At 44.0% G+C, this 23,490-nt stretch overlaps 5 protein-coding genes across 9 annotated transcripts; 3 read left to right on the top strand and 2 right to left on the bottom strand.

Annotated features, from left to right (window-relative positions):
* The first annotated feature begins 94 nt into the window (after positions 1-94).
* tamo (PUB and ZnF_RBZ domain-containing protein tamozhennic) lies at positions 95-8,068 on the top strand. Of its 3 annotated transcripts, none has more exons than XM_020962504.2 (5): positions 95-646; positions 4,183-4,350; positions 4,422-4,621; positions 4,678-5,946; positions 6,015-8,068. In XM_020962504.2, the coding sequence occupies exons 2-5, from the start codon at positions 4,227-4,229 to the stop codon at positions 6,852-6,854; spliced, it is 2,433 nt and encodes an 810-aa protein (XP_020818163.2). In that variant the 5' UTR covers positions 95-646; positions 4,183-4,226; the 3' UTR covers positions 6,855-8,068. The 3 variants fall into 3 exon arrangements, with proteins under 3 accessions (XP_020818163.2, XP_086684038.1, XP_020818164.2); XM_086827912.1 differs by having other exon boundaries at positions 108-827; XM_020962505.2 differs by lacking the exon at positions 95-646 and adding an exon at positions 1,699-1,882.
* Positions 8,001-9,396, top strand: LOC110191632 (antigen 5 like allergen Cul n 1-like). Its single transcript, XM_020962521.2, has 3 exons — positions 8,001-8,761; positions 8,815-8,919; positions 8,981-9,396. The coding sequence occupies exons 1-3, from the start codon at positions 8,217-8,219 to the stop codon at positions 9,141-9,143; spliced, it is 813 nt and encodes a 270-aa protein (XP_020818180.2). The 5' UTR covers positions 8,001-8,216; the 3' UTR covers positions 9,144-9,396.
* On the top strand, positions 9,331-10,606 carry LOC110191633 (antigen 5 like allergen Cul n 1-like). Of its 2 annotated transcripts, none has more exons than XM_020962522.2 (4): positions 9,331-9,996; positions 10,054-10,158; positions 10,220-10,379; positions 10,431-10,606. In XM_020962522.2, exons 1-3 carry the CDS (start codon positions 9,452-9,454, stop codon positions 10,374-10,376), a joined length of 807 nt encoding a protein of 268 aa, XP_020818181.2. In that variant the 5' UTR covers positions 9,331-9,451; the 3' UTR covers positions 10,377-10,379; positions 10,431-10,606. The 2 variants fall into 2 exon arrangements, 1 of the variants encoding a protein (XP_020818181.2); XR_015270541.1 differs by having other exon boundaries at positions 9,432-9,996; positions 10,043-10,158.
* LOC110191631 (uncharacterized) lies at positions 10,468-18,404 on the bottom strand. The gene is made up of 7 exons (XM_020962520.2): positions 18,175-18,404; positions 14,253-14,278; positions 13,586-13,939; positions 12,972-13,081; positions 12,250-12,892; positions 11,904-12,193; positions 10,468-11,844 (listed from the first exon to the last, which is right to left on the bottom strand). The coding sequence occupies exons 3-7, from the start codon at positions 13,833-13,835 to the stop codon at positions 11,752-11,754; spliced, it is 1,386 nt and encodes a 461-aa protein (XP_020818179.2). The 5' UTR covers positions 13,836-13,939; positions 14,253-14,278; positions 18,175-18,404; the 3' UTR covers positions 10,468-11,751.
* Positions 18,405-19,463: 1,059 nt separating this feature from the next.
* Positions 19,464-21,540, bottom strand: LOC110191694 (beta-1,4-glucuronyltransferase 1). 2 transcript variants are annotated; one of them, XM_086827917.1, is made up of 4 exons: positions 21,214-21,540; positions 20,970-21,071; positions 19,925-20,913; positions 19,464-19,868 (listed from the first exon to the last, which is right to left on the bottom strand). In XM_086827917.1, exons 3-4 carry the CDS (start codon positions 20,584-20,586, stop codon positions 19,490-19,492), a joined length of 1,041 nt encoding a protein of 346 aa, XP_086684043.1. In that variant the 5' UTR covers positions 20,587-20,913; positions 20,970-21,071; positions 21,214-21,540; the 3' UTR covers positions 19,464-19,489. The 2 variants fall into 2 exon arrangements, with proteins under 2 accessions (XP_086684043.1, XP_086684044.1); XM_086827918.1 differs by lacking the exon at positions 21,214-21,540 and having other exon boundaries at positions 20,970-21,100.
* Between the last annotated feature and the right edge of the window lie 1,950 nt (positions 21,541-23,490).

The raw sequence follows: 23,490 nt of genomic DNA, 5'->3' as shown, positions 1-23,490 counted from the left end.
ACTATATAGGATTGTCAGATTGAAGATTATATAGAATTTAAAATTGCCGCTCGCATAAGTGCAGTATGACCGTGACACCATAAGTGGCCGAAAAATGTGCGGATTTCGTCCTACCCGGCAACTGGCCACACTGATAACGACAAAAAGTGAAAAACAAAGACTTTTATTATTTACCTGCAGACGCAAACAATTGTGTTGTGCGAACAAATTTACGTGTTAACCGATAGTGCAAGCCGTCTCGCAAAGTGGAAAACCCAAAAGAAAAAAAGAGAAAACTCGATTGTGAAAGCGAAGATTTGTCAACGCAAACGCGGAAAAACTCGGGCGAGAGCGTAACATTCGTTAATAATAGTAGGCAGCAGCTGCTGCTGAAGCAACAAAAACATTGCGGAAGCAGAATCCGCCTTATCGTGTCGCTGGTTTCCGTCGCAGAGCTAAAAATAGAACCTCCCCCACTCCGACCCCGCGCCCGAACCCGCAACACACCACCGCCCCACTCCACCCACGCCCACACATACAAGCGCAGGAATTTGGCAACAGCAGTGGCGAGGTGAACTTGTGTTGACTTTTCCAGCGCGCGGACTTCTACGGAAGAAAATGCAGAAATGAGAAATCACAGAATCGGCACACACATCTCGGAATTTGCGTAAGTGTTTAGCGCAGCGCTGGACCAGCGACTGCAGGGTATCCAAATGTCGAGTTGTGCTCCCCGTACCTTTCGCCTTCCGCCTTCTGCCTTCGGATGAGCGCCGGGTGAGCTTTCATTTGCTAAATTTAGTACGGCACTGCTGAAAATAAGAATTGGAACACCCTGCCATCGGTTGCCGGTAAGCAGACAGTATAGAGTCGCACACCGTGGCCAGTATATGGCAGACATCTCGACAGTTGAGGAGGATCTGAATGCGAATGCGAGACTGTTGCACGCGCCCCCGCCTCCCAATCGATAGATGCTGTAAACATAGCCACTTTGGGCTCTTGCCTAAATCAATAAAGCCCTCAAATCCCTGCCATATTGCGTCCGTCCATTGTAATTGGTCCATTGTAAGGACAACACACACATTCATCACGGCAGGCCTCAAAGGCAATTGCACTGCGCTGCAGCTGGTTGTCGTCCGCCCGGCGACAGCAATAAATATTGGAATTCAATTACCCGGCAGTGGACTGGCTCCATAAAATTATTATGCACGATGGCTGAATTTCGGGGCCTCCATCCCAGGCCCATGCAAAAGCTCTATAGGTTCTCGGTGGCTTAAAGTAAATAAATAAACACTTCCTGGCCACAGTTTTACTCGGTTTTACATACAGCAGCTTATTGATTTTAAGCTCTTCGCCTCGTTATATTTCAGATTGCGTTGTTTTCATTTGGTCAACGATTTTATAAACTTCTCACATGTTCTTAAACATTCCTAAGGCCCTCCTTGCTTCATCCCTTCGCACCGCACTTTTTATGATGGAAGAAGTCTTTTTCCCTTGAGCTATTGTTAGTTAAATGTGATTTCATTGACTTGCAGTTCAATTTAATAATTTCCCTTTATTATTTGGTCAAAAAGTGTTTTGGCTTCTTGAAAAATGTGGAATGAAATAACAATAACTAGCTTTCAATTAACCCCAGATGGGCAAACTTATTAAATAAGTACGAATTTTTATACACAATTCATTCATTATGTTTATAAAAACCTATAACATTTTGATAAAACCTTTTTTTTTTTTTTGATTTTTTGCCACTTTCATTTAGTAACCCCAGACAAAAGTGTCAGTTTAAAACAGAGTTAAAATTAATATTGTGTTAAGAACGTGTATTTAAATTATAAGCAAGTTAATGTCCTGGCTTTATTTCTAAAAACTTGGCTTATACGAGAGGCGCGGCAAGAATATTCTCTTTGTAAATATGTATTAAGATAATGAGTTGTCGGGAATTAGTTCTTATCACTTACTCGGCGCTCATCGCAGGGTCTCCCTTTTGCCCACACTTACGCCCTGATTTATTCATTTCTCTGTCTCAGTTGCAATTACACTTGTCGCGCTTTTGTCGTTTGCTTTAGCTTTATCACGCCCTGCTTTGGGCCTCGTTCGCATTCTGATTGTGGAGCGAGCGCGCTCACCGCAAAATGAGTCACTGCCCAAGGTTATTCAACGTAACCCGGCGCTGGGACCTTGTTTTGCTCTCCCCATATATTTATATCTTCAGTTTCTCGCGACTTGTTTCGCCCGCTAAAGGCCAATGGCCAATGGACGATCGTTGTTGGTTCATCCGATAGCCGATATCAAGATACCCACCCGGCCGGCCGGCTCTTCTTCATCATGTTTGCGCGGAGAGATAAAGGCGAAAGCCCAATCGTTGTTGTCGCGGGGCTTCTGGTGTTTCGATAGAGCATTTGTGGGCTTTCCTTTGGGTCAGCCAGAGAGTGTTTCCCCCTTTCTGTTTGAGAGGAAGTCGGGAGTTAATTAATACCAAAAAGAATCTACATATTTAAGAGAATGCTGAGGTGAACACTGAATATTTACGTGCAAACGCACTCTGTGCATGCTATCTTTAAGTAGGGTTATCTGGAATTTGATAATACTTGTTTTGCTTTTATGAATCCCTCCGGGTATGTGGAATTTACTTACTCTTTTCAAAATAAAGCTTCACCTACAAAGTAGTAGTAGTATTTATTTAATACTAATATCATTGCTGGTTAATTAAATTTGAGCCTCCATTGTCTTGACCTTTCTTTGTTTTCTTTAAGTAAAAACCCGAAAAGGGTAATAGGCGAAGTTCGTAATCCTAAATCGATCCCAACCTAGCCAATAATGACTTCATTTTGATTCGGAAAGCTGTTTTATGCAAGTTTTTATTGGGCTAATAAATCTGCATACTCAGATTAAAATAAAATTAAAAAAAAAAATTTTGACAATATTAACGATATAACTCCTTATAAAATTTTCAAATTTCAAATATATATATTTTGTCCGGAGATGGCTAGATCGATTCAGCTGTTAATGCTAATCAAGAATATATAGGATTTATAGGGTCGGAAATGACTCCTTTACAGCGTTACAAGCTTCTGACTGAACTATAATACCATTCTTTGAGTCAATATTATTCAAATTTCATAAGACAATTTGTTTAACAAATCAAATTTTAAAATACTCATAACTAAGCCAAAAGAGCAGTAATTTTAAATCGGAAAGCTGCGCTATGTTAGTTTTTGTTAGCCTAATAAATCTGCATACTCAGAATAAAATATTAAAAAATCAACATTTTTGACAATTTTAACGATGTAACCCCTTATAAAATTTTCAAATTTTGAAAAAAATTCGAAAAATTATATTTTGTCCGGAGATGGCTAGATCGACTCAGCTTTTGATGCTTATCAATAATATATATGATTTACAGGGTCGGAAATGACTCCTTCATAGCGTAACAAGCTTCTTACTGAAGCTATAATACTATTCTTTGAGTCGATATTATTTATAATTTATTAGGCAATTTGTTCAACAAATTAAAGTTTCAAAAACTCAGAACTAAGCCAATAAAGCATTAATGTTCTCTATTTTCTGGGGCATACGTTGCCGTTTTTATTTTTAGGGGAATCCCCTTAATTGGTTAATTCACTCGAAAGTCTAAGTGACTCATTCTCTTACTGTATAAGTACATACAAATATGCGAATGGGAACTTAAATGTTGTTTACTATTGTTCGATCTAAAAAGAACATAGTCACAGGTGCTGCTGCTGGTTCTAATATATCTTTTGTTACCAACTGTTTTCTTTTTTATCGCTGTGGGGGGTCAGTTAGTTACTGGCTGTTAGGAAAAAAACAGCAACTGATATCAAAACAAACTGCGGACTTCGGGAACGCCACTATCGATGACGATGTGGCCACAATGGAACCGCAAAGCTCTCTCATTGTTTGCTCTTATCAGCCATTTACTATTGTTACTTTACTCGTCCAGCGGGAATGAGTATTTATTATTTATTTGGTGCATGTTTCGATGGCGTGCGTCATGCAGAGAAAAGATGATGATGATTCTGGTGATTCATGCTAGCAAGTGCAGCGGGGAGGAATCCCTGCCTCATCCATTGACATCCTCTTAGCTGTAGAAAATCAATAGCTATAGAGAAGCACGCTCAAGGCTTCTTGACGAGATGTTTGCCGTAGTGTAACCTTGGCCCGTCTTTGGGCGGTTTTGTTTTCCAGGAGCCGGAGGCGCCTTGAATGAGAGCCCTTAGCCCGTCGCCGACATGTCAGATTTCGTGCCGCGCGACCTCCTCCCCGATCTGTGGGAGGAGATACTGCGTCGTCACTGGTCTTTTCTCGAAACCGAGGAGAACATCCAGAAGCTCGAGGAGCGCAAGAAGCTCGAGGGTAAGTGTATCCCAGGTGTATACTCCGCCATGAATTAATTAATTAATTTTGCTAAATCCCCAAAACCGAAGGCTGTCTGAAAGAGTTTCTGTCCGTGGTGCCGCACGATCGCAAGTTCTTTTTGCCGGAGACAGGGCGTGTCCTGCGTAGATCGGTGCGCGACCACGGCGCCTTTACGGCCCAGAACGCCTATGTGGCCTTCGAGACCATCAGCCAGTATGCCAATAATCTGTTTACAAAGCCGTGGCGAAAGGAGTATCGTACGCTTAAGGTATGCTCTTTGTTTGTTTTGTAATATGTAGTCTCAAATGATCTCTCTGCTTTCAGACCTATTCAGGATGCTTCCAGCACGATATACAATCACGGCTCGTTGATGCCGAGCAGCTGTTTTTGGCGATGGGCTACCGCCGCGTCTCGGACGACACGTTCGTGCTCGAGGGTCCCATTTGCCCGGATCAGGTGACGAACGTATCGCGCGATGCCATGGCCGCCTACGTCGAGTGCCAGATCATGAAACACATCTATGCAGGCGTAACGGCAGCGGGCTATAGCTGCAGCTGGAAGGACATTTTGCAACATCGCGAGACCCATGTCGGCGGCACCACGCAGACCATCAAGGAGATGGTTTACCGGCTAAGCGAGAAGAGGATGCGTAAAGAGCAGCCGGTGCAGGAGAACACCTACAGCAATGTGGCGACTTTAGCCTCAGGCGCTTGTGCTTTGCACGGTAACAGCACTCCGGCGCATCCCGGCAGCAGCTGCGCTCTGCATCCGAATGGCATAAGCATGGTGGGCAACGAGGCGGGCAAGTACCTTCCGCCATATCCGGCGCCACCGTCGCAGCAGCAGCCACATTTGCCTCCTGGCCCGTTGATGACGCACTCTCGGAGTCTGGAGCACTACCAAGAGCCGCACGCGCATCTAACGCATCGCCACTCCTTTGACCAGCATCTGCAGCAGCCGCAGTGCCAACTGCCCCATGTCTACGAGGCGCCCTACGACTGCCTTGATGGACTAAGCATGGGCAGCAGTGCTTCCTATGCGGCCGTTGCTGGGGCTTACAATGCTCCGGGCAATCGTTATCCGCTGCCGTACAACATCTCCAGCCAACTGAATGCTCCGTATGCATCGCCCGCCGACGTTTACGCCAGTGGGGAGCATCCCAACATGTATGCTACTCTCGGTAAGACTGGCCCCACAGGACACAGCTGCGACTTTCATCGTCGCCAGCCAGCCGCCGCCGCTTTGGCTGCCATGCAACATCGGCAAAGCACTTATCCGCCAGACCATCATCTAATAGATTTTGACGAGCGGGCGCAACTGACGCAGCACGACTTCGGGACTCACGACTACGATCCGCAGTATGCGGAGCTGGTGCGGGGTCAAGTGCAGCCAAGCATTCGCGCGAATCCCGCTGCACGTTATGCAACCTACGGGGGCTATGACCTGCCGACCACGTTGCCACAGGCACCGCCGCCAACGGCTCAGGACATGTATATCTATGCCCAACCTGTGCCCAAGAGCAGCCGGATGCGGGCGCTGGCAGAGGCAGGGGGCAGCAATCCGACTGACAAGCATCGTTCGGCGGATAAGCAGGTGATCTTCACATTGATTCTATTAACGACTCTATAAATGCGATCTAAATGACCTTCTTCCCCACCCAGAATCCCATGGACAATAATCGCAAGATGCACAAGGAATTGAAGGAGCGTATAAGCCGGACGGCTCCTGCGAAGAGATCGGGCAATGAACGTGATATTCCCACCACCATTTCGGACATGACCAGCTACGAGTCGGCCAGCCTAGACGACTTCGTTACACTGGACAACCCTTCACCGCCGCTGATGCCAAAGGTAAAGGAGGGTGTGGGCAGCTTCGAGTCCTGGAACTATGTGTTCAAGAACCTTGAGCGCTCTGGCTACAACAAGGACTTGGGTGACCGTGAAGACTTGCTGGTGCAGAGCTTGGACCTTGACTCGCTGGCCATAACGAATGGCGGTGGGCCCGTCCCACCGACGGAGAAGCGACGCGATCCCTCGAAGTCAACGACACGTACTGGCGGAGAACCTAATGGCCACGAAAGGGCACGCACGTTAGAAAAGAAACCTGGTACAAGCCGAAGGGGAGAGGCAAAGGTAGTGCAGGCTCCAGCGCCAAGTCCGCTGCCTAACAGCAGCAGTGCCGGCGTGAAGAAGGTAAAGTCCGCCTTGAAAACGGCCAATGTAGACGGCAATCGGGGCCCGGCCGGCACGCGCAGTCGCACGGGCGCTGTGCCAAAGCAACCTCTGGCCGTTTCTCCACAGCTGATTGTGACGAGTCCGAACGAGTGGAGCTGCCGATTTTGCACGTTTCTCAATCCGGACACCAAGCGCATCTGCGAGATGTGCTGCCGCAGTAAGGACTTCAATCTAGAGGCCGCCACGGCCGCATCATCGTCGGCAGCTGCTGCTGCTGCGGCGGCAGCGTCGGCCAGCGTGTCGCACGCATCCTCGACCTGCGTTTAGGCTATCTTGGCCTTTAGGCCGCTCTCGCCCCCGTTAGTGATACAAACACAGTGTATAGCTTGATATATTTTTTATACGATACAATGTAAAAGCCTGTGCGTGTCTCCAAGATCTAGTCTCGTAGTCGTTCTACGATGGCACCGCCGCTTTGTTATTCGGATCAGAGCGGATCGTCTGTAAATAGGAAGTATTCTTACTTAGTTACCCCTTATACCTGTAAACACACACGCTTTAATTAGTTATAGATTGTTTCCCCATTGTTAAGGGCGCTGTTCTGTTTCAAATTACGTGCCTCCCCGTGTAAGTCATCTATAAGTATATATACAACTCATCATCTTGACAATTATATATGCGATAGAACGAGAGAGTGAAATTCGAACTTGGAAATTTTCTAGGAAATCAACTGATAATTATATACCTTATATACTTAATAGTTCCATTCACAATACGTATTTCCAAGGAGTAAATCAGAGTACATAGCTGAGTTCTTGGGGCAGCAGCCAAGCCTATATACCGAAAATTGCATAGTTAATATCTACACCTATAGCCGTAACATAAGCGATTTCAATTCACTGAACCGAGCTAAGCATTAACGCCTTACACAGAGCAGAAGCAGACCATAAATGAGTCGAAACAGAACTGGTACGGGTTGTAAACTTACAATTTTTTATTAACATTTATCGGAAAGGATATACAGCAGGAACCTCACTTACAAACTCCACCCCGAAATAAATGGACAGAAAGGTAATCCACGATTCGAAAGGACATCCCACCCACCCAAGCTACGCCCCCGCCTAGTCCCAAAGCTTATTTGTTTGTTGAGATGTTACTATTGATTACGCCACTGTTTTTAGCAGATCCCGGGAGAAACGAAAAGCACTCGAGATATTTTTATAAATAAGAGAACGGAACCACGTACCTATTGCTCTATGTTAATTAGTTTATTCAATTTTTTTGTTCTATCCAATTTTGTTAAAATATCAAGTCCCCAAATATTGTTCGCTGTATAGCAATTTGCAAACGAATAATAATGGAAATTCAACTTTACTAAAGCCATTCAGGCACCCAACCTTCGCTCAAGCTATTTTATTACATAACTTTGCATACTGTTACCAAATGAATTTAGAGCCAGCTCTTCCTAAAAAAAAGAACACAAAACAAAAAATTACAACCCCTCAACAAAAAAGAAAACAATAAAAAGAATTTTGACAAAACTTAAGATATCTTTTATGGGTGTTTACAAAATCGAGTATGCTTTTATTGTAACATACCTAGTTACACATGCATTTAAACTCTCCGAGTGTCAAGCCATTCCGTAGAGCGATTTAAATTGAATTCTCAAATTTGTAGTAATTGGCAAATATGACTTTGGACCGTGTTCTGCCAATGGCATTGCTCTTTGCGCTAGTTTCCTGCTACAACTACTGCAACAATAAAACGCATGTCTGCAATCTGGGAGGCTTAAAACACTTCATGTGTCAGCTGGACGAGGAACTGGCTGCATTTGAAGGCACCAAATTTTTAGAAATCGTCCCGGACACCCAGTATTTCCAAACGGAAGTGCTCTTATTGCTAAATAATTTCCGGAACAATCTGTCGGCCGGCCAGGTCGTGAACAATGTAAACATGACATTTCCGAGTGCCAAGCGGATGCGGCGACTTATCTGGGACAGTGAGCTGGCCTACCTAGCCCGCGTTCATGCGTCCACGGTATCCTTTAAGCACACCGAGTGCCGCTCCACGCTGCGGTTTCCGTTTGTCGGAGAGATCATGTCAATGATGGAGGCTCCTGTTGATCGCAAGTTGACCGTAGTGAACGTGCTAATGAATGCGTTTAGACCCATGTGGAAGCAGCACTGGATGGTGTTGGATCCCGAGAGTCTTAGCCAAGGGTTCGATCCCGTCAGGTGAGCCGACACCAAGGCAAAGCGCGTTGAGTCCGATATAATCTCCCCCTTAGGGATTTTCTGGTCGGAGACTTTGCCCTCTTCATCAACGATCGTATCTCACGCGTCGGCTGCTCCATTGCCACGGGCGCCAACTGTCCTTACAAGGGCTCTATCGGGTGGGTAACTGGGAGTGCTCACCTTTCTGCACCACATCCTTAATGCACATCCCTCTCCCAGGTATTGCCACTTTCTGACCTGCTATTTTGACTACAATAACATTGTCAACTCCTCTGTCTACAAGGCTGGTCAGCCGACAAGTGGTTGCGGTGACTGGAAGACGACTGGCAACGCTGATTGGATAAATCTGTGCAAGAACGAAGCCGAGTTGTCCGAGTTGTAGATTAACCAGAATAATTTTTATAAACGTATACGAAGATTTTATTGGGAGACCTACCTAGGTACCCGCTAAAAAGAATTATATCCGTAAGTTAAAACCACACAGGGTCAGGCAGCGAATGTCGAGCTCGGAGCCTGCTGTTACGGAAACCAATCAGACTTGTGTCATTACGTAAAATGTTTAAAACATCGAGTATGCTTTTTTTTGTAACATCAAGGTACATATATAAATATTTTAACTTTCCAGTGTACAGTCATTTGGTAGATCGCCTTAAATTATTTCCTCAAATTTGTAGTAAGTAATTGGCAAATATGATTTTCGTCCGTGTACTGCCAATTGCAATGCTCTTGGGGCTAGTATCCAGCTACAACTACTGTGAAAATGACACACATGTCTGCAACCTAAACGGGTTAAAACACTTCATGTGTCAGCTGGACAAGGAACTGCCTGCATACAAAGGCACCAAATTTGTAGAACGCATCCCGGAAACCCGGTATTTCCAAACGGAAGTGCTGGTATTGCTAAATAATTTCCGGGACATGCTGTCGAGCGGCCAGGTCATGAACAATATGAACATCACATTTCCAAGTGCCAAGCGGATGCGGCGACTTATCTGGGACAGTGAGCTGGGGTACCTGGCCCGCGTCCATGTCTCCACGGTGTCCCTTAAGCAAACCGAGTGCCGGTCCACGCTGCGGTTTCCGTTTGTCGGCGAAATCATGTCAATGATGGCGGCGCCCGTTAAAAAGAAGTCCACCGTGGTGAATGTGCTGAGGCAAGCGTTTAGACCAATGTGGAGGTCAAACCGTAAAGTGGAGGACCCAAAGAAGTTTATTGAAAGCTTTCAGCCCGTTGGGTAAGCCTAAACCAAAGCAAAGAACGCCGAGTCCAATATAATCCAGGTCTCCCTTAGCAATTTGCTGACCGAAGCCTTTGCCATCATCATCAGCGATCGTGTCTCACGCGTCGGCTGCTCTATTGCCATGGCTTCCGATTGTCCGTACAAGGGCGCCATCGGGTGGGTAACGAGTAGCGCTCACCTTATTCCAGCACATACTTAATGCTCATCCGTGTCCCAGCTATTGCCATTTTCTGACCTGTTATTTTGACAACGACAACATAGTCAACTCCTCTGTCTATAAGGCTGGTCTGCCGACCAGCGGTTGCGATGACTGGAAGACGGTTGGCAGCGGTAAATGGGCCTATCTGTGCAAGAATCTTGGCGGAATCTTCTAGAATGTAAGTGACCTGGATCTACACATGGCGCCAATTTAATTTTCTTCCCCGCAGAATTGAAATTGTAAGCCGTGGAAGTCAGAGACCAGAGTTTGAGGGTTTAACATATACTCGTACATTTATTTTTATCTTTTGTGTATGCTCTTGCCTAGTATGGGTTCCGAAGCGAGGGAGACCAACTTGGAATCCCTCTTCCCGATCCCGAAATACACTCCTAACAATTCCTACGATCCTTTCAAATTTAGATTTCTATGCTGATGCAAGTTTCGGGCTCTCTGACCTTACAGAACTACGTGGAATATCTAATACCATCTAACAGCTAACAGACTTAGTCGGGTTTCGCTCTCTATATGCTATCGCCTGTGGTTTGATTTCTAATCAACTTTAGTTGCGTATCGATGCTGTCTGATTGGAGTGATATTTCCAAGATTAACCCGAGGAGATTTGTCAGGGGAAACCAGTTTCGTCTTAACATTCAACGACTCGCACCTTATAAACCTTCAGACTAAGATTGCGCACTTTCGTTCGTTCGCGTATTTAACTAAGATAAGTACGCCCATTTCGATTGAGTTAACTCTTGCCCGTTTATGGCTTCTTCTTTGCTCTAGCCGAACCGTTCGTCTCTCGATTTGGCTAGCAAAAGAGGCACAAAAGTGCCGACCTGCTTAAACTATGTGGTTTGTTTATGCGGATAACATTGACTAGTAGCGTGTACTCCGCCTAGAACCCTAGCAAGTTGTTTTGGAAACGCCTAGAGCTCCGGCCGCGGCTCCTCCACTTATACAAAAGCGTTGCTTGGAAAGATTCCGTTTGCGTATGGCACAGGAATGCCGTTCGTCGTGCTCATTGACCTCTACAATTCTTCTGTACAGTTAGAAAAATATATAAATATTTAGGGAGGAGAGGGACAAGCCATTTGGGGGGTGTAATTTGGAAAAAACCGAGAGGTCAAGCCAAAAAAATGTCTAATATTCACTGTTCAAGCGATCAAAGGCCCTAGAAAAAGAACACACTCAAGGATATTTAGATGTTCATCTGCAAGGTGGGTAATTGCCTATCAGTAATTATCATTATTCGTTCGTCTTCAAGTTAAAAATGTCGGCTCCGCGATTTCTTTTAACACCAAAAATATACCTTTGCCATAAATTCCCCACTTTTAAAGCCCTAAGGCGGCATTACACAAATGTTCCTTCCCGATTCCTTATAATAAACAAATATCAGTGCAGCATTACCTTAAAATAATGTGCAAACATTCAGTGCTAATAACGTGAAATGGCTCCTGCCCCTAACCGGTCGCCCGTATAGACTTATGCGATATACAAAGAAATAATTGTAGATGTTCAGCAAATCCTTGTTTGGAATTCCGGGAATCCCCCTACAATATGTTGCAGCCGGAGCCGTGCATCACCTCGCTAATGAACATGGGCGTGCCAGCGCCCAGTCCTCCATCCGTCTTTTGGTGCTCGTTCTGAAAGGTTTAAAGGGATTTAAAAGCTTTTCATGGACTCGCAGATATAATCCACTTACGTCATCGTAGTCGCAATCGAAGTAATGACTCTGACAGTCCATGCACCGACAGCTCTCCGACATTTTGCAGGTGATACCCCACTGCTTGGCCAGGTCCTTGTAGATCTCCTTGCTCGTCTTGTTGCTCATCATTTCGGGCGTGAGGAGGTTGTTCTGCCGACTGGACGACTGCTGACCCTGGCCCCGCCGTCCACTGCGAGAGGCAGTCGATCCTGAGGCGGACCCGGTGCAGCATGCGTCCTGGCACAGTTGGCCTTGAAGGTTGCCGGAACTAGAACTCGCATTCCCACCTACGATGAAAAGCTTTTGAGTCTGCATCCAACCCACAAATCGGTGTGGATCTCACCTTCGTTGTAGTTGGCATAGCTGCCTCGATTCAGGAGGGGATCGTAAAAGTTGTGTCCACCACCCACTGCAGCAGCCGATGCCGCCTGGCTGCTGGTACTGGCCGCATCCCCGTCGTAGGCGGACTCACACGCACCCTCGCCATCCCGCTCCTCGCTACACTGTGCACACTGGTCATCCGAGCACTGACTTTGCCCCTGGCCCTCCGCCGATGCGCCATACCGCTCATCCGTGCAGCGCGAAGGTGACGCCGCCATCTCCGTTTCGAGGAGAAATTCGTTAATGCTCAGCTGCTCCTCGTTGTCGCTGCGCAGCTCCAGCTCGGTGACTCCTTCGATGATCTCCTCCCCGTCGTTGTTATTGTTGTGGTTGCTGCCGCTGTGGCTGCTAGTAATGTTGCCGTTGCCGTTGCTAATATTGCTGCAGTGACTGGCGCTGCAGCTGGCGTAGTTCTGGTTTAGGTTCTGCCTGCAGTCCGGGTCGTTGCAGATGCTGCCGCCCCCATTCCCGGCCAGCTGCTCCAAGGCGGCACCTAGCTGGGCGGCGCTGTGTCGGGAGCTGTTGGCCGAGCTTCGTCGGCTGTTCTGGTTGGGCGTAGCGCTATCCAGGGATAACTGCCGCTGATGCTGGGACAGCCGAGTGTTCTGAAAAGGTGTGTATATTCATTGACCTCTAAAATATCTCTATGGAAATGGCTGCTTAAAATCCTGGGGGAAAACTTACCTCTTCTAGCACATGCTCATAGGAAGGCGGTGGGGTGGTGGGCACGTTGTCAGCATCCGCATCCGTCAGTGATTCGTTGATGCACGGAGTGCGGCTTTGGTTAAGATATCCTGCAATAAATTGATCAATATTATATGTCACAGTCGCAAGTTTGGCATAAGTAATTGCAATTACTCCAGTTTAACTCGGTTTTTATTTGGGAGTTGTGTGCAACAAAGGAAGAATAGGTGCGTGGCAAAGAAGTTATTTAGGAAAAAATGAGGATTTCTAGCTACATGTTTGTATACCTTGTGTGAACATGCTTTTTATTACACAAAGATATAGAAAATCAGGCCAGAGCATCTTCCACCGAATAGTATTTTATTTAAGTCTAATTTTGATTGCATGCACATTTCCAAGTCGCAAATATATAAAATGAAAGTCTGATATATTAAAGTCTAAATAATATAAACCATATTGATGGTTCGGGAGGAAATACCAATAATAATGGCATTATTCTCTGTGTAAAATGTATAGGTCAGGCTACCAATGACAATACAAAATCAAAACTATGTCTTGCATTATTACGCATCTTGTTCTTTATATTGTCTTTGGTGGTACTGTGTCGTCCTTACCCAATCGCATGCTGTTGCTGGTGGGCGGCAGCAGCAACTTGCGCTCGCTGCTCATCTGGCCGAGACTACTGCAATCCGCCAGATCGAGACTGGAGCTGCTGCTGGCCTCCACCGCCTCCTGCAGGGGCTGCGTCTGATTCTGCTGCTGCTGGGTGCCCAGGAGCGCCTCGTTCACCTGCGGGTCTGGATCGTGCTCCTGCGAGGTGCTGCGCGAGCTCCCCATCCGGAACTTCAGCTTGAAGGGCGCCATTTCGAACGGTCTGTGGGGCCACCGGACTTTGCTCCTCCGCCGACTTATGGTTGGTTACTTTTCTAATTCGGTGTCTTTGCTATTGGAACAGGCATTGGACGTTGCTGCATTGCATCACAACATCGACGTGAATGGAACAATTACGGAAGAATGTACAGAAAGAGAGAGCAAGAGAGACAGTAAGAGGGATAGCAATAGTTTCACAATAAAATTCTAGACCAGAAGTGATTTGGTTACAAAACAAAAGGTTAGTAAAGTAATAAACACAGATATATTCGATCGAATTTACACCGATATTGATGGGAATTGGTTTAACGAACATTTTGGTTTCCAGCTTTTCTGGCTCTTTGATTAGTAGCATGCAACGGGTTTGATTTGGCTTAAACTAGTGACTTTCAGTTTACAGCGCAATTTTACCTGGTTGGTTGTCCGAAAGCAGTGAACTGTAATTAAATAATAGCGAAAGGGAATAAGTGAGTGACACAATGGCATAATTAATGAAGCTAATTGTCTGAATATAAGTTTAGCAGGAAGGTGTCAATCAACACTGCACTTAAATCCTAGATATATAGTTTTGATATGTTATACCCTTGCAGGGATTTATACTTTTAGTTAGAAGCATCCAGAGCAATGAAGGAGTCATATCCGACCCTATAAATCATATACATATATTCTTGATCAGCATCAAAAGCTGAGTCGATCCAGCCATCTCCGGACGAAATATAATTTTTCGAATTTTTTTTCAAAATTTGAAAATTTTATATTGTCAAAAATGTTGATTTTTTAATATTTTATTCTGAGTATGCAGATTTATTAGGCTAACATAAACTAACATAGCGCAGCTTTCCGATTTAAAATTACTGTTCTTTTGGCTTAGTTATGCGTATTTTAAATTTTGATTTGTTAAACAAATTGTCTCATAAAAATATAAATAAATAGACTTGAAGAATGGTATTATCGTTTTAGTCAGAAGATTGTAACTCTGTGAAGGAGTCATATCCGACCCTATAAATCATATATAGTATTGATCAGCATTAACAGCTGAATCGATCTAGCCATTTCCGGTTAAAAAATAAATTTTCAGATTTTTTTCAAAATTTGATAATTTTATAAGGGGTTACATCGTTAAAATTGTCAAAAATGTAGATTTTTTTATATTTTTATCTGAGTATGCAGATTTATTAGGCTAACAAAAACTAACATAGCGCAGCTTTCCGAATTAAAAGAAATGCCCATTTGGCTTAGTTATGAGTATTTTAAACTTTGATTTGTTGAACAAATTGTCTCATAAAAATATAAATAAATCGACTTGAAGAATGGTATCGTTTTAGTCAGAAGATTGTAACGCTGTGAAGGAGTCATTTCCGACCCTTTAAATATAAAATATCAATTCCTAATGTTTTAAAATCAATATGCCGATTTGATTACCTAATAAAATATATCTCAGAATTGCTTTCCGAAGTGAAATTTATGGAATTTTGGTTTAGCTATGATCGATTTCCCATGCGATCTAATTATCCTATAGCAAACTAAAAGGTTAAACAATCTTCGGCTTCGTAAAGTTAGCTTCTAATCTCGTTGTATTTAAGTTACTGAATATTTTGAAATTAAGGATAAAGTCAAGCCGTCCAAGTCTTCAGTTTAAGTTTTATTTTTACCACGGTAACCACTTTCCGCTACTTATAGTTTTTGGTGGCTCGACAAGTTGTTGAAAATTCGGGCAACCCCCAGTCACGCCTCCATCCGTCCTTCCGCCCTCCAGCCTACTTTCTGATTATTATGCAGATTGCACAAAAACCACTCAAGCAAAGATCTGAGATGCACAAAGTGAGCTTGTATATATGTGAGAGCAGGCAAGCTATTATTATGCTTATTGCGCCAAGGAAGCTCATTACCTTCCGGACCAACCGCCCACACGTCCTTGGAGGTGGCGCCTTGGGTGTATGCATCCCAATTAAGGCAGCCATGTGTGCGCGAGATGGTTTCGTGTATTTGCATACCGATACCCATCAACTTTTGATTGATAACCCAGGAGCAGGAGTAGGAGCCGGCCACATCTCTTTTCTGGTGCATGTTAATTCCGCGGCAAACATTTATCTTTGCATATTTGCCGACAATAAACTGCCAATTGGCGGTGTTGACTCGGCAAGCAGTTTCGTTCGCAATGCCTGCTGATTGGATGCAGGCAATCCCCCACAGCCAGGTTGGGGACTACTACAAGAAACCCCCAAAAAGACGCCCATCCAGCAGAATCTCCCGCACAAGCAGAATCTTGACGGTGTTTGCGATTCATTCCAGTGCCTGGCAATTGTTCGACTTCCTGGGAGCGAAAATTTCCTGGAGCCCCGAATCTGTGTGAACAATGCTTCGAAACCCTTAAGCAAAGCTTTCTGAATGCAGTCAAGCTTCGAAATGTTGATTATTTGGAACCGAGTTCGACATACACTCTTGAAAACCTTGATTAGGGGATCCATAGGAATCACAAGGTAATTGATTTCAATTCAAATGGTGACCAAAAGAGCGTGAGGGGTCCAGCAACAGTTGGCTTTCAGGATTGTCCTTCCTATACCCCCGCCGCATTAATTATACATTTTGAATAAACTACGGGATATAGGGCAATTCAGCTTCAAAATGGACGCGGCAGCTAAATCTTTAATAGAAACTTTTGACTTTGAGGAATGGCAGGGCGCCTTTGACATTCTCATTAATTTCACAGCAGACAGCTAACAAGGTGGGTCCGGGATTGGGACTCGGTCCCCCACTTTTACGGCCCGAACGGACAGTTGGTTACGTGGCTGTCACAGGCTGCAGTAAATTGTTTTTCCCTGCTGCTGTCGTAAACAGAGACATTAAAAACTTGACTTGGCCGTGAGATTGAAGCGATGTGCATTTATTTGCTGCAGCTCCTCCACCATATTCGGGCAGTGATGTCTATAAATAGTCGGGTTGACCCAGATAATAAAGGCAGACACCATTGTTAGTTCGACCCCATGATCTTCCACCCGCTGGCAGGACCAGAGGTCCTGTCAGCAACAAAAGGAAAACAGCTTAAACAAATGCAGCCTGTTTGCATCGGAATTGACGCGAGCAAGGTCACTGCTTATCCCAGGCTTAGCCTGCCGCCACTTTCTGGCGGTTTCTTTTGCGAGTATCTCCACTTTGGATAATGGTTACGGTATTTAAATGTCCTTCTCCCCTCCTGCCATGCCTCCAGGTTCACTCTGATTAAAACGATACCCACTTTGTAGCCATCAGCATAAATAAGCACTGCGGATACAGTCTGAGTTCAATGATATTTCTAGAGGATTATTCTCGATTTTTTTTTAAATTATAAACAAATACATTTTTTATAATGCAGAATTCAGAAAGCTCAGAAAAATGAACAATGAAGGTATACCTTTCCTGTTAATATAATTTTAATATTATTTCTAATCTAATTTCTAATAAGTGAGACTTCTTTCAGGGACAAATTTATTTCCTTCTCATATTTTGATCTTAAGCTTTACTTCACTGAACCTTCCGGAATATACAATCGAAATGTCATTTCTGTCCTCAATTTCTTGCGCTGTGTACCAAAGTCGAATTGCTGGTCATAAAATCACTCGGCAAGTGAGCTCTTTGTGATTATCGAGAGGCGTTTGCCGCCAAGCGAAATGAATATTTTAGCTGCGTTTTTTACGCTCAAGTGCTTATGCAAAGTGCTTTGTGGATTTTTGGGCTATCCAACGGCCGACACGGGTGCGGCACAATTACACAAATTGGATATTAATTGGCTGCTCCCGTCGACACTCGGCCCGCAATTAGTGGACATCGAAGGGTGCCTGGGTAAACAGGTAAACAAACAAACACAGGACCAACTGGAATGAGAGGGCCAGGGATAGCAAGGATATCGATATCTAGGAGACAGCACCTCCCTCGGGTGGTGATGGAGCACCATGCCATGCCATGGCATCATCACCATACGGACAGATATCGCTGGCCAATGGAAATGGAAATGGAAATGAAGACGAGTGCACGGCATACTACTGCGTTACTGATACCGGAGGTCTGGGATAATGCGCAAGAAGGGCCATCCATTGTGGCGTCTGTCTCTGGAAAACTGATACCTAATTGAGCAAACAGCTTGCGGCTAGGGTCGGGTCGCATGATTCGGACTGGGTGGGTCCTGGGTCAGTCGTTGTCGTTCCTCCTACATGTTTTCCCCCATTCTTCGCGTTTTTTCTCTTTGTGTCCGTCCTGCTGCCGACGACAGGACGAAAAATCGAAAACACAGCGAATAGGACTCCTCGCGCAGCCTTGGAGCAACGTTTTCCCCAAGGCAAAAGGATGTAGGGCTTACCTGGTCGCTGGATTTATAACCGGATCGAGATTTTAGCTGCCCAGCACCTGAAGGGCAGCGATAACGACAACTCTGGTGCCTTCCCGTTGTTCCCGAAAATACTGTGGCGCAGATGATGACAATAACTATTCCTCATTGCGCGCAGAGTTCGATTCCACACACAATATTTCGCTGGGCCTTTGGTCTGCCACTGACTGCGGAAAGCTGGCCGAAGGACCGAGCTTTTATTTGTCCTGCGATGGCGTTCCAAGCTTTCCGAGGAAACGGCGGCAGCTTGCGCAAGCCCAGCGCCTGCGCTCCATCTCTTCCGGTATTTGGCCTCCATTGTTTTGCTTCGCGCGGACCATCCTCGACATCTCCGTCTTGCCTCCACATTCGCGTGAAAGCGAGATAAAAGGATAGCCACCAACTCTTTCCAAAGCCGTACATTAGATTATTGGGCCAAGTAGGAACGTCTAAATCTATTAAGGTTCATTAGATCCATGTTTGCAACTATAATTTCAGTTAGTTGAGTTCAGTTCCAAAACCAGCGGATCTCAAGTTCAAATCAAGACATTTAAGCTTTAAACAAGCATTTAATCCTGACACAAATATTAAGTTTAGCTTAGAAATCGTAATACCCTTGCAGGGTATTTTAATATAAGTCAGAAGCTTGTAACACAGTGAAGAAGTCATTTCCGACCCTATAAATCAGATATATTATTGATCAGCATTAACAGCTGAATCGATCTAGCCATCTCCGGTTAAAAAATAAATTTTCGGATTTTTTTCAAAATTTGATAATTTTATAAGGGGTTACATCGTTAAAATTGTCAAAAATGTCGATTTTTTCATATTTTAATCTGAGTATGCAGATTTACTAGGCTAACAAAAACTAGCATAGCGCAGCTTTCCGATTTAAAATTAATGCTCTTTTGGCTTAGTTATGAGTATTTTAAAATTTGATTTGTTAAACAAATTGTCTTATAAAAATATAAGTAATATCGACTCAAAGAATGGTATTATAGTTTCAGTCAGAAGCTTGTAACGCTGTGAAGGAGTCATTTCCGACCCTATAAATCATATATATTATTGATCAGCATCAAAAAGCTGAGTCAATCTAGCCATCTTCGGTTAAAAAATACATTTTCGAGACTGGTGGGCATCTGTGGTACTTACTCTGACACCGAGCAAGACGAAGACCAATATTAAAAGATTTAATTATACATTCCTAAACGTTCATAATTAAAGCGATTAAAAGTTAATACTTTTTTGCACTGAAATTAAATTATATTACATACCATACAATATTCAATTCTAGCCATATATTGCAATTTTATTTCACTATAATTTGATTTTTCTTCGCCTTCAGTAGCTGGCGTGGATCATTTTTGTATCGCACAAATATTTCGCTCTTGAAAACATCAAACTTCCTGCGATTAGCATTATTTTGCTGCTCTCGCCAAGCCGGTCTCGCCTGCTTCCTTTGCAGACCCCAGTGACCAGTGAAAACGGGGGACAGAACGTAAAACTGGTATCCCGCTATATGCATCTCGTACACCTGGGAATTCCTGGTAAATCCGTAGCCAAGAAATCTTTCGTCATGCGCAGGAGCATTATCCACCGCTATGTAGAACGGTTCGTATAGGAATTCAAAGTTTGTTACGATATGGCTAACAGAGACCTCTGTGTCATTTGTGCTTGTCGACAGCCATCTAAAGTAAAAAATTGGATATTAAAACTAATTGGATTTTAGTTTTGTAGGACATACTTTGAGAAATTGGTGGCATATTGGTTGTAGATAAAGACCTTCTCGTGAAACGGCCTGGCCAAACCTTTTCTAATCAAACGCAGCAGCCCGTTCTTCGAGCGTGGAAACGTAGCCCGCACATCTATCTCGAACGTGGGTATAACGTAAGCGCAGCTTTTTGAGCAATTTGCCGTTCTGAAGAACTGGTTGAGCTGAGGGACACTGTTTGTGCTGGGAACAATGTCGATGTCGGTCAGAAAGACGTACTTCGTCTGACAGCCCTTACGAGCCAGGTTCCGCATGTGGTTCTGGGGATATATGTTTCTTTGCCGCCACTGCAGCGTTCTCAACGACCGAAACTTGAGCAATGCCTTTAGCGTCCTATCCGGATACTGGCAATCAAATTTGCCCTTCATATTTAATGGAATGGCAGCCACTCTAGGCAGCCTGTCGTAATCCCGCGGTGTCAGCAAGTGAAAGGTGGCATTCTCCCGAATGTTGGCGAAGCAAAGTCGCATATATGTAACGAAGTACTGCAGCACAACGAACTCTTCATGTCCAGCGGCAAACACGGCCACTGACATTTTACCCTGCCAATTGGTAGCCACCTGCGGCAGCGAGTTGAGACGCTCCACCGAGGTCTGCGTGGCCAGGCAGACCAGATTGGCCTCCGGCGAGTCCATGAACTGCTCACCCACTAGGGCAAAGTCCTTGACCCGATACAGCTGCTGATTGTCCCAGCGCCCGTAGCTCAGATCGACGTTCTCGAACGCCAGTGTCGCAGTGCTATTCGGAGTCAACAAGTTGTCCAAGTGGGTGAGCGGTTGTAGCAGCGCGTAAGCGATATCTGGATGCTAGGGGCATTCGGCAGCAGTGGGCGGTCGGAAAGTTGGCTCCGGTAATTGGCATTTTGTGGGTGGAGCCGGTGGATACACCTTGAAGAGCCAAAAAATGTTGACCGATAGGAAAACCAGGACTATTTTCATGGTACTACAGTTTGATATGTGGCACTGGAACAGAAATTAACTGCTTTTCAAGATATTTTTGAAAATAAATGAACACTCACCATCATTCGAGCAGGAAAATATCACAAAACAATTATTTATGAGGAAAAACACAACCTTAGGAACAAATATCCTTGCAGTATTTTGGTTAGTGGGACCACATACTATATTTCCATTTAATACCAACAAAAAGATAAAAACGGGAAGTCAAACTACACTTTTTTCGATTTTTTATATATCGAATATTAAAGTTTTAAACAAATAAAATTAAAAATTTTAATAATTCGAATAATTGAGCTCTGGTACCTTAGTAAAGACGGAGTGGATTTTCTTTTTATACCCTTGCATATAGCTCCCATAGGAACGATCCGGAAATTAATACAATTTAAAATTATAACTTTTTCAGTTTCCAACAGATTTTCAGTTCTGTTCTATCTGCGAGGGTATATAAACTTCGGCGTGCCAAAGAATGCTTCCTTTCTTGCTGTTGTTGTTGCGTCATCGGAAAAGTATCGTATGCATACATATCGATAAACGTCTCCTCGCTTGTGTAAAATGAACAACAATTTTTAGCGATAAATTTTTTGCCAGAGACGTCTGCAAAGGTATTTATATTTTTATACTTTTCTTCCGAATTGATGGAATAAGGTAAATCCATACAAAACTTTTTACAATCCTGTTGCACCATGACAAGTAGAAAGTGGTCTCATCAGCAGCCGTTTTCTTTGTTTTTCAGTCCATTAATTTTCAGCGTGTGCTCTCTTGTTGTCGTCTCTCTTTTAACACTTATGTGTACAAGAGAAAAATGGCATATTGCATGTATTGCCGAAAAAACGTATCAGGTGTGAAGTTCATAAAAGCACCGAAATGCTTAGTAAGGAGATCTTTGTGGGAGAAAACTCTTGGGTGCAGCCTTGGAGAACATTCAAAAATATGCGAAACGCATTTTGGTGCATCACAGTGGAAGTCCACTGACAGAAGAGGGCAAGCTGTGAAAAGGAGGCGACTAAACAACGATGCTGTTCCGCAGATTTGCTTGGAGCCTGAATCAAAGATTGCCAAATCAGGTTACGCTAATGGCAGCACGCAAACAGAGTAAGTTTACATCTATTAAATAAATAAGCTCGTGTTAAAAATAATATAACTTTTGCCTAGAGAAAAAATGATTGATCGTACAACATTTATTGAAAAAGAGATCATGAGAAAGAAAATAGTATCTATGGAGAAGGAAATGCGTTCCCTACGCAAACAGCTCGAGGTGTTTCAGGAGTTGGAAAAATCACTACGCTACATTTTCACTGAGACCCAAATCAAAATACTGAAGAGCGGAGGAAAAAGATCCACATTTAATGCAACTGACATGTCTGCTGCTATTTGCCTTCACTCCGTTGGACCTCGATCATACAAGCACCTATATGAAAAAGGATTTCCCTTGCCGAGTAGGGCAACGATATTTAGATGGTTAGCAGATGTTAAAATTAATGCTGGTACCCTTGATGTCGTATTAGACCTAATGGAAAATGAAGAAAGGTGTCAAGTGGATAAATTATGCGTTTTGTCCATTGATAAAATGCTGCTTCCGAGTTTAGCGCCTCAGAGGATGTTGCAAATGAGCCAACTAGCTACGTACAAGTGGCCACCGTTCGAGGCTTGAAGAAATCCTGGAAGCAGCCCGTATACTTCGGTTTCAACGCCCGAATGGACACCGAGACTCTAAATGCAATAATAATGAAATTACACAAGATAAATTATCCGGTGGTAGCAATTGTCTCTGATTTAAGCGCCGAAAATCAGAGTCTATGGAGAGAGCTTGGTATATCGGAAAGTAAGTTTGTTATACGAACTAATACAAAAGAGAAAACTAAATTGTTTCTTCGTTTCAGCAAACAGGTCGTGGTTTAGCCATCCAGCGGATGATCAATTGAAAATATTCGTTTTTTCGGATACTACACATCTATTAAAGTTGGTTCATAACCACTATATTGACTTTGGATTAGACATCAATGGTCATAAATTGACAAAGACGACAGTTCAACAGACAATTAGACACTGTGCTATGTCGGATGTTTCCATAAAATTAAGGATTAATGAGAATCATATAAATGTTTCCTCGCTGACTAAACAAAACGACAATTTGGCAACGGAACTATTATCTAGTGCAACAGCCAGTTCCATTAGACATTGTTTTGAGTATGGATATGCTATAGAAAACGCATGCGAAACCGCAGATTTTTTTGTACTTATCAATGAGTGGTTCGATGTCTTTAACTCAAAGTTGTCTAGAATTCATTCCACCGACTCGCCACAGGCTTATGGTAAACAAATCGAAAGTCAACAAGGTACGTTAGCTAAAATGTCAGAAATTATGCGTACAGAGATGACTGAATCAGCGGATAAACTGACCTTCCAAATGGGTATTTTGGTCAACAATGCATCCCTTGATGGTTTGTATTATTATTTGTCGGAAAAGTACGAAAGGATTCCAATACTAACAAGTCGTCTTAACCAACACAATGTGGAGAACTTTTTTGGATCAATGAGGTCAATTGGCCATGGCGGACAGTATGATCATCCGACTCCTCT

This window comes from Drosophila serrata, unplaced genomic scaffold (assembly GCF_035046125.1).
Source record: "Drosophila serrata isolate PLE 108 unplaced genomic scaffold, ASM3504612v1 contig_184, whole genome shotgun sequence".
NCBI classification, from domain to species: Eukaryota; Metazoa; Arthropoda; class Insecta; order Diptera; family Drosophilidae; genus Drosophila; species Drosophila serrata.
The sequence above is the reverse complement of the archived record's forward strand: the minus strand, read 5'-3'. Positions and strand labels throughout refer to the sequence as shown.